Below are 14,603 nucleotides of genomic sequence, written 5' to 3' on the forward strand. Positions count from 1 at the left end.
TTTACATTTAGGTAACATGCATCATCACTTACTTTGCTTTCTCCCATTGTAGCTCCTCCCAACAGGGCAGCAAGAGAGAAGGATTCAAGGTTGAAAAGGTCCCACACACCAAAGAGGACATTTTCACTGTACATCCACATAAAAGTATGAACTCCCCCCCCCCCCACCACCCACCACCACTGAGTTAGTGTCTGAAACATCCTTTCTGTCAGTCAGTGACTGTGATGCAAATCTCCCTCTAATCCTTGTTGTTCCAGTCTGTTCTGTTCAGCTTTAAAACCTATTATCTAAGAAGGGCAGGGAGGTCGAATTTGTCTTCATTGAATCATGATGTGATCAATCCCCCCCTATAGCTTTCAGTGATGTGTGATTCGTCCCTGACTACTAAAACTACTAATGTGTTATGGCAACGTTATTATTTTTTACAGTAACAAGTGGTGTAAATTACAATTCAAATTTTTAACATTTGAATCTTGGCTTTTCTGCTGTTTTACTAGGAGTTAGATGGTGGATTGGTCTGAGACCATAGATGTTTTAATGAGTAAAACCACATTCAGAGATGCCACCTCATTCATTCCTATGAAATTTGCTCATGTGGCACATATGCCAAGGAAGCCTCTGTGGGATTGCTCATGCTTCTTTGTTTTTGGGCTGGAGAGCATTCCCACTGGAGTCCATCTGAAGTCAAGCCAGATGTGGCTGAGGAGAGGGGTCCAGCTACAGCCTTACACCTCCTTCAAATCATTCCTTCTGCAAACCACATTCCCCTCAAACCACACCCATTGCCATGACCCTATAACCCTAACCAAACCATATCTGGAAGTTCAAAGTTCTTCAGTTTCCTTCATGTTTATCTTACATGTTCATGCTGCAGCTACAACTGGATATACTTCCACTTGCTAAGTCAGGCGACTTCTTGTTGGCTTCCCACACACATGAATGGGATAAAATTATTGAGTCATGGGTTTTTTTTTCCAAATGACATTCAACCTAATGGATACAGTTTATATAAATATGAATATATGAATACAATGAATCATTTTGGGGGGCTTGTGATACTTTTCATAACTGTTTATTGAGCTTTTGAAGAGTCGATACATAACAAGCAGCATGGTGAGCTTCAATATGAACAACTGTAGATCCAAACAGAATGAAAAGCAAATAAAAGAAAAGGAACTAGTCGCCACTCAGAGATGAAAAGTCATTGGGTTATGGGGCCACTTGTGGTAAATACTGATGATCCTGATTGTCTTCCTAGGGTTTTGAGCGCAGGGAGAGGTGGGCTGGGGCTTCTAACAGCAACTCATTCAGCTGTATAATGTCTCATAGAAACATTGTAACATCAGTTGAGGCCCACCAATCAAGCAGATATAATTTAAACTTGATCTTCCGTTCAGCTCGGACAGGTGACTGCTAATTGTCTGTAAACATGTTCTCCAGCTCCTGAATGCTCTGGTTGTGGTGGTTGTCCAACAGGTTTGAGTGAATTTTCCTGTTCTTGCTTCACCAAACTTATCTCCAAGCGAAGTTCAGATGCCAGTGGCTTCCTTTCCCATAAATATCAATTTTCCTTGAAGTGCTCATTGATTTGAGTGACTCACAGTCAGGAGAGTGAGCAGGATATGCCTTTAGTTAAGCACTGAGTCTGGAGTCAGTCAGAGGCCAAGGCTTTGAAGCAGTCTCCTCATGGATGGGTCTGTTTTTGGTTGAAGACAAATGGAAAAAAAGGAGAAACTGAGGCGAACTAGTGAAACAAAGTCAAAGGTTACCAACCACTACCTGGGAGTAAGAAATGCTGGTAATTTGAATTTAGTCACAGCCTTGTGAAAAAATAATGAAACCCATCTTATATGATTGCAAGTCCACTCGCTTGTGACACTAAACTCCATTCACCGTTTCACAGCTGCTCCTTTTCCAATGATTATAAATGGGAAAAACATTTTTTTTCACTTCTGCTGTTCCTGGTGGCTTTCCCAACATGTCTTGTGTTAGCTTGATGCAGGGGCTGGAAATGCAGGGAGGAAGTTAACTCCTGAGATTTCCAAGTTGTTTCATGCACAGGTTGTGTGTTTTTAGCCAGCATACAAACTTTAGCCAACTCATGTTCAGAGTTGGAGGTTGTGTGCAGATGAGGTCAGGTCTTCCGGAGAGCTGAGTACAGTCACCAAGATTAATGTTGAGCTCGCTGCTGGATGGTCAGTAAATCCTTTCTAATTGTAGTGCTGCTTGTAAAACCTCAATGTCTCAATAAACACAGATGCAACATACAGTATGGGTGTGGAGGATCTGCAGTTGTTTGACGAGGCTGGGTTGGGTAACAAAAGTAAAGAAGTTCTTCAAAGAACCTGTTATTCGCAGATTTTTGTTATTTTTTTCTGATTAAATTAAAAAAGAATCTCAGTTAATATGAAAAATAATTTATGTGTGGCAGTGAAAAGAGAATGACTGTCTGCTGTTAGGTCTGTCTGGCCTCTGTCACTGCCTGTTTAATACTCTCCAACACACACAAATCGAATGAATGTATTCCAAACCAGCAGTAATCATCTTGACATCTGGCCTTTACAGGGACCTCAATAGGACTGTGTTTCTCTTTCTCTTCCCCCCATCAGTCCAGCACTAATCCACTGTGGTGTCAAGAGCCATATGGCCCTGATCAAGACCTCTGTCTCTACTGCTGCTGTCTGACTGACTGAGACTGTCAAAATAAATGTTTAAATGTATTCGGACATCTGACAGTCACAGACAGAGGTGTTGTAGAGTTGATAATAGCAACTGTCCAGAGCTCAGCCATGGGGGGTGCCCTCAAGAAGCCTGGAAATAAAAGGTTGTTTTTACTTTTGCATTTTGCATTACACTTTTAAAGATTTATTTTTGGGGGTGAACAGTTCTGATTTAGAATACTAGATTTACAAAGGGTTTTGGGCGGTTAGGTCCTCAAAAATAAGTCAATTTGGCAACAAAAAGTGAGAAAAAGTAATCTTATAGAGAACAGATGTGAGTAGACACAACTTGTTTGCACTTTTAGAATGGTTCCATGTAGGTATGTGATTGAACGTAGCTAGCTAACATTAACATATCATCTGTTAGTTGAAGGGCCACGATTTCAACAACAAAAAAAAGGTGAGAAGAGAAAAAAGTCTCAAAGTTTAGTTGATCCCTTAAGCAGGGGTTTTTCATGAAATGCTGAACCTTGTTTATACTAGGGACAAACTGTAGCACTAAAGCCAACCAGAACAACAACTGAAGGAGGACACACAGTGGCAGTCAGAAACCACATCCCGGAGAAAGCCATGTAAACAAAAAACATTATAAAGCATGACCTCTGCTGTCTCACTGGTAGAGATGAGTTTAGGCACGAAGACAAAGTGAGCTATCAGATGCTATGGAAGGGGGCAATCCAATGACAAAGTTCAGGAAGATATGGGACCATGGCTGCTGTGGTATGAGAGGAGGATGGCGCAGCCTGGAAGGATGCTGACAGGAGCTCTTGTTCTTTCTCATCTTCTTCTTTCTCAAAAATGAAAATATCCTCCAAGTATACATAAACAAAACAATTAAGCATGTCCTGCAGCATTAGCCAAGGCCTGAAACACAGCCAAAAAGTATAACCAGCTGCTCATAATGACCACTCATTTGCCTCCTTAAGGCAGACTAGGGGGTTGGTGTTCCTGAGTCAAGTCTAGTGAAGATGTTGGCTCCCTACAATAGTTTATAAGTAGTGGTGATGAGTAGGAGAAAGTACCTGTTGTTAATCGTGACATCGGGCCTGTGGCCTCAGTGGTCAATGCTTAGGCAGAGAGTCTTGTATTTTTTATCCACAAAAAACCCCCAGCTCCGTTAGGAGATGAGGAAGGATGGATGATGCCAGTGGCCAAGGAGCTCTAGATGTCCTGGTTCATAGCCTCCATCTCCAGGGCTGGCAGTGAGTAGAAGCAGCCTTTCGGAGCTGAAGCCCCAGGAAAGAGGTGGGACAATCAATGAAGAGGCAGGGATGTGGCAGAGTAAACGGAGGTCCAGGTGAATGGAGGGAACTCTGGAGAGGTCAAGGGAATCTGAGGAGGATTAAAAGATTTGAAAGAGACTTTGTGGGAGGCAGACAGGAGAAACAAGCACCACCCTAGAGCAAGCTCTGAAGACCAGTCAATTTTTCTTAAGAAAGGGGAAACAGAGCAAGCGGCAAATGAAGTGAATCTATTATCTGTATCTGTTGAAATGCTTAAACGACATGTGAAGTAGTGGTGTGCGATACTGCATATTTTGGTATCGATCCGATACCAAGTAAATACGGGCCAGTATCGCCGATACCAATACCGATACTTTTCAGTAAATAAGGTGGATGCGTCATTGAATTGCTAAATCTCAATTAATTTTCATGACCTTAAGTGTTTTTTGTGATGTTTCCTTTTTTATTATTAAATAATTAAAACCCAGGACAGAATTAGGACAAAGTTTATAATTAAATGTTTTATAATCAAATTTTTTTCAGAAAAATCAAACAAGTACTGTTGAGAAACTATAATACAAAAATTAAATTAAAATTCTCACATTTCAATTTCATTTTCTTAACACATTCCAATGGGATAAATGTATTACATCAAGGTCTTAGCATAATTTAAACTTTTTGAGTTGGCTAAAGTAATAAATAACAGTTTCACTTTGTTACTTTCAACACTATAACCTACCTGGATATTTTCTGCCATGCTGAAAGGCCTCTGCCAATGACCTCTGCCTCTGGACTGGGGGTCTTGCAGCGGGGCCAGGGGGTGGGGGATTTCTCTCCTCCTCTCTCCGTTTTTGTAGCTCCATGTTTTCCTTTGGATGGTTTTTTATATGTTTATATAAATTGGTAGTGTTTCCACTATACCTCACTAGCTTTTTACAAATCCTACATTCTGCTGTTGTCTCGTTTTCGCCTTGAAAATACAGCCACACAGCTCCTCTTCCTCTCTGCCATCCTTCTGTTGTATTTTCTCTGTGCGTGTGCTGATGAACCTGAGCCGGAAAATTGCTTGTTTGTTTGTTTGTTTGTTTGTTTGTTTGTTTGTTTGCTTTGCGCGTCTAAGTGACGGCGCAACATCTAAACACAAGAGGGGGAGGGGGAGCAAAGTGTGCCTCCTCTGCGCTGACACAGGAGCGGTGAGTCCGGCGACCTGGCTGTTTCCTCTTTGCCAAAACCACAGCATTGCAAACAAGAGCGGAACTTAAAGTAAAGAATCGATCTCACCAGGCTAGTATCGATCCGATACCGATACCGACTTGGTATCGATACTATCGATATTTGGATCGATCCGCCCACCACTAATGTGAAGCCCTAGCGGTGGAGCATGAAGGATCACACGGCAGTGCAAGCAGCCATCCAAAGCATTGGCCAGGTGGAACAAGAGAGGCTCCGACCTCAGCTGGAGTTGCTTGGCCAGGCCCCGATCAATGAAGCTCTCATCTGCTGCAACAACGAGGGCCAACTTTAGGGATCCAGCAGTAAAGGCATTTCCCCTCCTTGTGTGTCCCAGCTGCATGGTCTCCTCCCTTCCCCCCGGTCTGTGATCACCATAGTACTGTAAGGCAGATCGGGCTGTTCTGGTGGGGATTATTGCCTCCAGTTGATGGGTGGTTTCCTCACAGACTCTTTCATGTCAATCTTAATAGCCAGGGTGACTAGGGAATCAAAGCCAGCCAGTGAGTCATGAGGCATTAACTGGTCCTTGATGTCATCAGAAAGCCTTTGCAGGAATACGCCAGACAGAGAGTTTTTATTCACTGTCAGCTGCCAGGGTGCAGAATTGACTGGTATGGTTGACCACCCAACTGCTTCCTTCCTTCAGGATGAGGAGGTAGCTGACGTTCAGCAGCAGGGGGTGGTTGAACGGGTGAGTCAGACGCTGAGAGAAGCAAAGGGCTGAGATTGGTGAACACCTGTCGTGTCTGGGTGGTATGGTCATGGAGGTGGTTGGTCATGGAGGTGGTATGTTCATGGAGCTGGTTGGTCATGGAGCTGGTAGGTCATGGTGGCTTGGTGGTCATGATGTGAAGCTCCTGGACCTTGCTGATCAGAGCAGTCAACAGCTGCTCCTGGTCATGAAGTCTCTTTCTCTTCTTTGGAGAGAGGAACAGACAGCACAAATCTCTGCTGAGTCTGTCATGCTCAGATTGTACTGTAATGTTTCTGGACAGCTCAGAGACTCAGACACAGAGAAAGACTCTGTGATACACATGTAATCAGTCCAAATCAAACCAAATCCAGGCAGGGAGTTGGCAAAAATCCAAAAACCAAAGGACAAAGCTGAGTCAAAAACCATGGAGACTAACACCAGAAAGAAAGAAAGAAAGAAAGAAAGAAAGAAAGAAAGAAAGAGATAATCTGGCAGGGTGGAGATGTGGACAATCAAGGGAGTGGGAGACACACGAGGGAAGGGATGCAAGTACTTCAAAATAAAACAAACACAACAGACAAGGATTAACAGGATGTTACACACTCAGCAAAAAAAATTGAATTATTATTGAATATTGATATGTATTATTGTATTGAAAATATAAAGTTTCTGTTGATCTATGAAGCTTAGTGGAGCAGTTTATAATGGGGTTGAGTGATGATACTGTTGAATGATATTGATATAAATCTTGATATCAAAGCAATGACCTGTGTCCACTGTCCTCCATCACACTCATGTAAAACAGAAAATTAAGACATTAATTTTGTTTTTAAGTATAGTTTGCACTGAATCATTAAATTGGTATTATTTGTAGACTGAGATCTTATCATCAAAATATGATTCCACCAATGAAAATATTAAATGGACAGGCCACAAATTTTATTAAGAGGTCAGTTTATTCATGAGTTTACTGGTGCTGATGTCAGATTAGGTTTGAGACTTCACTTATAAACTGTGTGAGTGGAGTTTGAAATACGAGGGTGTTTACCAGGCAGGGAGGGTCTAGAATGAATTGAGTTGCTTTATGGGAAATGTAGGATCCAGTATTCTTGGAGTTTGCCCCATCCTACGGATTAAGTCTGGATTTGTCATCCTCTGTTGCTTCGGTGTTGGATGTCAGTCTCTCATAAGCACTCTCAACCTTATGGACACTGAATCTGTGAAATACCCCTTTTTTATTGCAGCAACTGAAACCTTTATTTAGCTTTAATGTTTGTTCCATTTTTGCGTTTGCATTCTGATCGGTCCTTTTCATTCACACTGATGGATTGTCTTTGTTGTCTCTAGTTGCTTTCTGTCCTGTTTGAAAGCACAGAATGAGTCTAAACTAGTGTATAAATAGTAATGATGCTGTATGCACATGTATCACATTTCCTGTGTGTAGGATTTGAAAACCTCTGACTCCTATTGGTGACATAAGACTGAAAACAACACAGACTGCACTAATTTAACTGACTTGAATTGTTCCATATTTCCACAAAGAAAAACATTTTTTTTAAAAAATCTACATAATGGAGCTTTCAAGGTCTGGAAAATATAGTATGAAGTGAAAACATGACCAAAAACTCAAACTACTTCAAACTGTCCTACCAAGTCTCTATGCCTGTTTGAATGTCAAAGGGAAAAAGGGAATTTGTCCATTCAAGTAATCGTCCATTTGTGGCAGCCATCTTGAACCTTCTTGTCCCTACAGAAGCCAGGGAGCCAGTCTTCAGTCTCACAGGGTGTCCACACAGTTCGGCTTCCTCCTCTTCCTCTCTGATTCTCAAACAGGCACTCAAGACGGTGGGCTCTGAGTTTGATTCTGTGACTCAGTGTCCCAGTTCTTTCCATGGTTCCTCTTCCTGTTCCTCTCAGCCATCACCAGTGCTGCCACCACGGTGACCAGCACAGTGATGGTGATGACGAGTACGGTGGCAGTCTCTGCGATGCAGAGCTGGCTGTCCACCCAGGCCAGCGAAGCCCCGTTCAGCTGCGGTGGGTCCCGGCACGTCACATTCCTGTAGTCGTCGACGTGGAGGTGGCGGACGTGCAAGATCTTGCTGAAGACACGATGCAGCTCGCAGTCGCAGCTCCATGGGTTTCCTGATGGGGCAACAGGAAGAGTAAAGGTAGAGATGTATGAAAAAAGAGTGGTGGGTGAAAAAGAAATTAGAACAGTCAACAAAGTAAAGGTGGTGGTGTTTGACTACGACTACAACATGCTCACTGTAATTCTGTAACAACATCCATCTTAAATCAGCTCTTATCATATTTATTTATTCAGTATGAACTGTTCGAACATGTTGTCTGTGACACACAGTTTTATGTTTTCAGGTTGTCCGTCCGTCTGTCTCATTCTCACGAACACAATATCTCAACATCTTGAGAGAATTTCTTCAAATCTGGTACAAACATTCATTTGGATTCAAGGATGAACTGATTAGAATTTGTTGGTCAAAGGTTAAGGTTTTTGGCCATAACTCAGAAATCAATATGCTAATTATGACATCATTTAACACAAATGCCTATAAGGATAAAATTATGAAGTGACTTTTTGTATCAAAATGGTGAAAGGTCACACATTGAGATTAATGGGCTGCTTGCCAGTAAATCACTTTTCCACAAAAACTAATGTTGTAAGGTTAATTACCCCCCTGGTCCAGACTGATTACCATGATTTTATACATTTGTGGTTCCCAGATGACGAACCCTACTGATTTTGGTGAGTCTCTTATCATTTCAAGCTACCAGCTCTCTAACAAAGTAAATACATTCATATTGTGAGGAAGAGCGGTGCCTGCTCACTTGATAAAAAACAAAGGTTTAAAACAAGATGAGCACAGGTCGTAGTAGTAGTGACTGTGGACACCTGACAGCTGGATGTGTGTGGCTGTCGTATGCAGACTGATGAAGGTTTTAAACTTGAGATGATGCAGGTTGTTTCCCTCCAGAGCGAGAACTGCCAAACTGTAGAGAGGAGCCAGAGCATCGCTGTCTATCTTTGAGATGTTGTTGTGACTCAGCTGCAGCACCTGAGGCAGACAGACAGGTACTTAGACAGGCATACAGACAACTTAGTATACACACATAATCATTTCAGCAGTTAGTTGTGTACCTCTAGTCCAGGCAGCATATCCAGGCTCCCCTGCTGCACCACAGTCAGTCTGTTGTTATGCAGGTAGAGCTGTCTGAGCCTGGAGAGGCCCCTGAACACACCGGGGCCAACCAACGCCAGCTGGTTATAACTGAGGTCCAGCTTCTCCATGTTGTCCAGATACTCCAAGCTGACAGGAGGACAGGGAGACAGTTATGGGATGAGACAGAGAGGCAGGCAGGCAGTGCTGGATGTTGTTGTTATAGTTTCATCTGCATGTAACTAAACTGTTCTGTTGTTTGTGTTGCCCATCGGTCCTTAGATGACAGGATACTGTAATAGTGACAGGTTACTGAGTCGATATGATCACCTTATTAGGAGCCAGATGCCTTGACACACATCCAACAGATACAGTGCAACATTAGCATGATTTGGAGTTGTGTTTGTGGCCATATATAATATATATGCCAAATATAATATTTCATTGCATACCCTAATTACAGCCTGTGTTGTCTAATGAAGCTGCAGGATAGTTTATAAAATAGTGTCTAACTGTAGCATGTTTTGGACTTGATATGGCATTGTATTTGATTTCTAATTCGAGTTTAATTTGGCGTAATAGTAATAAGTATTGTTTATTTTGGCTCTAATATGGAATTATATGCAATTTCACATTACAGCATCATTTAGGTGTAGCCTATGTTTGTTTACCTGCCTAATTAAGAACATATAATATCTAATTTGGTCTAATTAATGAATACAAAGTATGGCTTGTTACATCTAAATAGTGTACCGTCAAATAAAGTGGGACCCAAAGTTTTACAAATACTCTTTTAGTGATTATAAAAGTATTAATTATAGCTGCTTTAAATTGATGTTTGAAAGCTTACATTTAACAATGACGTCTGTGACAGAAGACTAGTTTCATAATACTTGAAGGTATGTTTTAAACAGATGTTTGCTATCCAGACAAGTCGAGTTTAAGTGAAGAAGTTCTGGTTTCTCACAGTCTTGTTCTCAAATGAAGGTAATGTGTATGGTCAATGCAGCATTCTTTATCAACATTAACAATGAGGAGGAGGAGGCTGATAGGAATCTAAAGCCTGATGGTGGAAGAGCGACGGTCTTTGAGGATGGACAGACAGGTACCTGTATCCAGATATATACTGTAAGCTGTTGTGCTCCAGGCGAAGCTCTCTGAGAGCCGACAGACTGGCTGAGAAGTCGGCAGGGAGAGATCTTAACTGGTTCCAACTGAGATCCAGCTTCTCCAGGAAGGAAAGAGAGAAAAATGCCTGTGGATAGAAAAAGAAGCACTTTATAAAATCTTTATTTGTTTAACTTTCCAATTTTTCTTCCTCCATCCTCCCTCATCTCCTCAATCCGTTCCCTTTTGTGTCTCTTCCTTCAGTTTAACACCTTTCTGACAAACTTTTAAACTATCAACTTTCTGGATTTACTACGACTTCTTCTTTCTTCTCTTACACCTCTGCTGAGATGGACTACTGCCACTGTTTGCAAATCAACTGACAAACTGTTTTCAGTGTATAGCTCTTTCACCTCAACTGACATTTCCAGTGTTTTTATGTCTTATTGTTAATATGTCATTTCAACTGCTTTCAGTGTTTACATATCAGCTGACATTTCAATTCTTTCAGCTCTTACTCTTAAGCTGCTTTTAATTGTCTGTTTTCAATATTTTCAGTGACTCGCCGTCAACACCTGAATTGTTTTCAGTGCTTTCGCTTCAATTGTAATTTCCAGATCTTTCATGTCTTATTCTTAAAATGACACTTCAACTGCTTTCATAGCTTACCTACTACCTCTTTTCCTATTTCTGTTGAATTGTCAACAGAAATTAACATTGTCAAACTTTTTAAGGTATTTTTAAAAAAAATCCTTTATAGTCCTGCCATCCCTTTGTTTTTACCTGTGGTTGTATTTCTTGTATCTGGCTGTTTGTCATCACCAGCACCCGCAGGGACCACAGTCCACTGAACGCTCGGGTACCAATCTCAGTCAGATTGTTTCCCCCCAGCTCCAGCAGCCACATGCCATGTGGGAGGCCCCTGGGAACATGCTGGAACCCACGGCTCCGACAGTCCACCAGGTCAGCATGCTCATAACAAACACACTGGTGCGGACACAACTGTGAGCACTCGACTGATGGGAATAGCAATGGGGGCGAATAAAAGACAAAAAGAAGGAAGAGAAGAACCAGGAAGAGAAGACACATATTTCTCCGAGGGCAGCTCGTTCAGTGGAGTCGTTAATGTGAGGTAAACTGAATGAAGTGTCGTAGTTTAATTCTGCTGTTGTCTTCACCAAGCCTCGAGGTCAGTGTGAACGAAACTGGAAATGAAAAAGAAAGAGTTTGTAGTTTGCATTTATCAATAAGGTCAAACATAAAGGTTTTGTGGGTCCAATAAATGTTTAAAACTGCAGTGATTAATATTTTTATCTCTTTGGTCTCTGATTGGGCCCTGTTCAGACCTGACATTAGTATGGATCTCAGATGATCACAATTTCAGGTGTGAACACACCCAAGATGCTTTGAGGATGCATTTGAGACCCAGACCACATTCGGAGGTGGTCTGAGCCACATGCAGCCACATTCTTTTAGCAGTGTGAACGCAAATGTGTCCTGAACCACATCGAAGGACTGCCTACTCAACTAACCTCCTCTGCCACAGTCTAATTAGTCCCGCCACAGTTTTATAATGAATTCAAAATATTCTTACACTTCTGACAGTGTTTCCCATACATTGATTTATTTCAGTATTAGCATTGACATACATGTGGAGATGCATGTTAATGCCACGTCTGAACAGGGCCTTGGGGGCAACTAAAGAAGACACAAGTGAACAATCAAAGCAACAGTTCCCTTTGTACCAGTCCAGCAGACACAGCGGATCATTAGCCTTCATTTACCTGTGTCTCTGGCCCCTGACAAATTCTCCTTTTAGCCTAGTTTTGGCCTTGAGGGAAATATCTGGCTCTTGAGTCAATAAATGCCCCACTATATTCACTAGATAGTGGCTAACTTTGAAGCATACAGTTTAGTTTATCAGAGCAGTTTTGTTGAAAGCAGATACCTGGAAACGTGACTGATGAGTGTGGAGATTTGGAGCTGGAAAACCAAAACAATGAGCTTAAAGAGGCTAAAAAGCTCCATACAGCTGAGGGTAGATAAACAGTCAGTGGTAATTCATCACTTTCCCATTACACATAGTAATTATTAATTAATGGTTAAAGGTAACTTGTTGAGTTTTTGACCATTTTTAGCCCTATGGACCAAGGTTTGGTACAAGTGGGTCACCATTTTGTTTTTGGAAAGTGTTTCATTAGGAACAAAATATATTTAACGTATGTGTTAGACTGAAAAGATAAGCACAATGCATTTTGGTGAGCAACACTGACTGTAAACATAACTTTATTTGTTTACAAGAAAACACCACATTAGCACCTTTAATGTAAAAATATTGACTCGTGCAACTTTAAAGTTCCTGTGAGACCACCAGTCTCCATTGTGGTTTCACGTGTTTCTGAATGTCAAAAGATGTTCTGGTCCCTCCCTTTGACCTTGGGAAGGACAGTTCCATTTGACTTATGACAAACCAGTTTGGCCTGTAAACCCATAATCCTTTACTCTGGTGGAAAACATGCTATGCACGTACACAACATGTAAGCTAGTGTTTAAGGACTTTCTGCAATCAAATGGCAGCATTGAAAACAGTCACCCAATTTTCATCGTTATATAACTGACTTATTTTAAATCTCATATAATTGTGACACTTGTTTTTTACACAGGGTTTCCATTTGCTCCATCCTCCTTTCCCCATCCAAATGTAATTGCATAATCACAGACATTAAGAGCAGAGCAGCAGAAAGGATTAAATTCAGTGAACATCTCAGATGACACTGCTGTTGCAAAGTATGACACAGTATAAAAGCAATAATAGTTTTCAGCTTTTATCTCTGGAGTGAACAGTTTGTTTTTTCCTCATAAATCTTGTTCATTATCAGTTCTAACTGATACTTTTTATAATATAGTGTCAAAATACACAAATTTTGTTTACAATATGCTTTTCACTCTCATATAACTGGAGGGAAACAAAACGTGTGTGAAAACTATCAACTGTATATATTCTAAGATAAAATGTGACAAACACAGTGACACTGACAAATCACACTCAAATAAAGAGAAAATCCAAATCCAGATGACACAACAATCGTTTGGTCTGATTCCCTCTTCACTCACCTCTCCTGCTGATGAGGAATCCAGACGTCTCCATTCTGGATCATCAAGTCCTTCATGTCCTCTGACAGCTCGGCAAACACAGATGATGGACGGAGAGGGAGAGAAACAAAGACAGTGATGATGCTGATGCTGATGGAGACTCTTAGTGCAGTCAGCTATGTCAGTAATCCTCTAATCCTCTCCAATCACCAAATGTTTTCGCTCATCCACTAAACTCTGGCAGTCCGCCTGATGTTTTCACTGTGTTTTGGTTTCTGCCCCCCCTCTCATTTCCTGTTAATACCACCAGGGAGCCTTGGAGTCCCTCCATCTGTCTGTTTCACTGACTTAAATATTATATAAAGACTCTTAACCGCTTTTGAGGAGTGTGTATGTGTGTGTTTGTGTGTGTAGTTTTCTGAGACAGACAGAAAGACTGGGAGAGACAGATGGGCAGAGGAACAGAACCACAGCTGACTGATGTTAGCATCAGTGCTGTCCCATAAGACTGGATTTACAGCCTGTACATGCCGACTGATCATGCTACGTCTGGATTCACTCCGTTCTCTCACTGATTGACTATAACTTAATATTATAGTAACCATGATGATGAAGACGAAGCTCTCCTAACCTTCACGCAGTTGTCATTTTAACATGGGCCCCTCTGGCCAAGAAATATGACAGTGATCTTATATCAGTGTTTCAAACTACATGGAGCGACTATGAATGGTTTTATTTTATTTTATTTTATTTTATTTTATTCTATTTTATTTTATTTTATTTTATTTTATTTTATTTTATTTTATTTTATTTTATTTATTAATGATTGTATATTTTATTAAATTAAATCTTGAAAATGAATATATAAAAAAATAAATAAATATTTATTGAACATTTTGTTTGTTAAACAACACTCATAACATTAACATTTTTTTTGTGGAAAATTATAAACTGACAATCCAAATGTGATTTGTTTAAACTCAAAGTTACATTTTAATTTTTGCTTCCTTTTTTTGTTGTTTGTTTGTTTGTTTGTTTGTTTGTTTTTTGATTTTTTTTTTTTTTGGTTTTTTTTTTTTTTTTTTTTTTGCATTTTCTCTGTTTTAATTTGTTGTAAATTAGAAATACCTGGGTTTTAGACTGTTGGTGAGACAAAACAAGCTTGGGTTTGACAACTGGTGTTGGAATTTGTTTTCTAACATTTGTAAATTTTGATAAACTAAACTAGTAATTCCCAGAAAAATAATAATGAATATTTAAGTTGATTAATTGATAATGAAAATAGTCATTAGTTTTAGCCCTGGTCCATATTGCATCCTGCTGTTGTTTGTATCCTGATCCTGCAATACGGACATTA

At 40.6% G+C, this 14,603-nt stretch overlaps 1 protein-coding gene across 1 annotated transcript; it reads right to left on the reverse strand.

Moving 5' to 3' along the window:
* Nucleotides 1-7,086: 7,086 nt before the first annotated feature.
* LOC139618659 (phospholipase A2 inhibitor) lies at nucleotides 7,087-13,948 on the reverse strand. The gene is made up of 6 exons (XM_071474791.1): nucleotides 13,268-13,948; nucleotides 10,937-11,358; nucleotides 10,156-10,301; nucleotides 9,028-9,196; nucleotides 8,782-8,944; nucleotides 7,087-8,015 (listed from the first exon to the last, which is right to left on the reverse strand). The coding sequence occupies exons 2-6, from the start codon at nucleotides 11,240-11,242 to the stop codon at nucleotides 7,708-7,710; spliced, it is 1,092 nt and encodes a 363-aa protein (XP_071330892.1). The 5' UTR covers nucleotides 11,243-11,358; nucleotides 13,268-13,948; the 3' UTR covers nucleotides 7,087-7,707.
* Between the last annotated feature and the right edge of the window lie 655 nt (nucleotides 13,949-14,603).

The sequence above is a fragment of the Trachinotus anak genome, unplaced genomic scaffold (assembly GCF_046630095.1).
Source record: "Trachinotus anak isolate AG129_WGS33_773 ecotype Australia unplaced genomic scaffold, CSIRO_AGI_Tana_v1 ptg000003l, whole genome shotgun sequence".
In the NCBI taxonomy this organism is placed as follows: Eukaryota; Metazoa; Chordata; class Actinopteri; order Carangiformes; family Carangidae; genus Trachinotus; species Trachinotus anak.

What these genes read in the sequence shown, in the direction of transcription:
- LOC139618659 (XM_071474791.1), bottom strand. Translation starts at nt 11,242, where the DNA reads ATGTGTCTTCTCTTCCTGGTTCTTCTCTTCCTTCTTTTTGTCTTTTAT. An exon ending in ATATGCTGCCTGGACTAGAG is followed by an intron (nt 8,945 to 9,027) that starts GTACACAACTAA and finishes TGTCTGCCTCAG; the next exon opens with GTGCTGCAGCTGAGTCACAA. An exon ending in CACACACATCCAGCTGTCAG is followed by an intron (nt 8,016 to 8,781) that starts GTGTCCACAGTC and finishes TTGCCCCATCAG; the next exon opens with GAAACCCATGGAGCTGCGAC.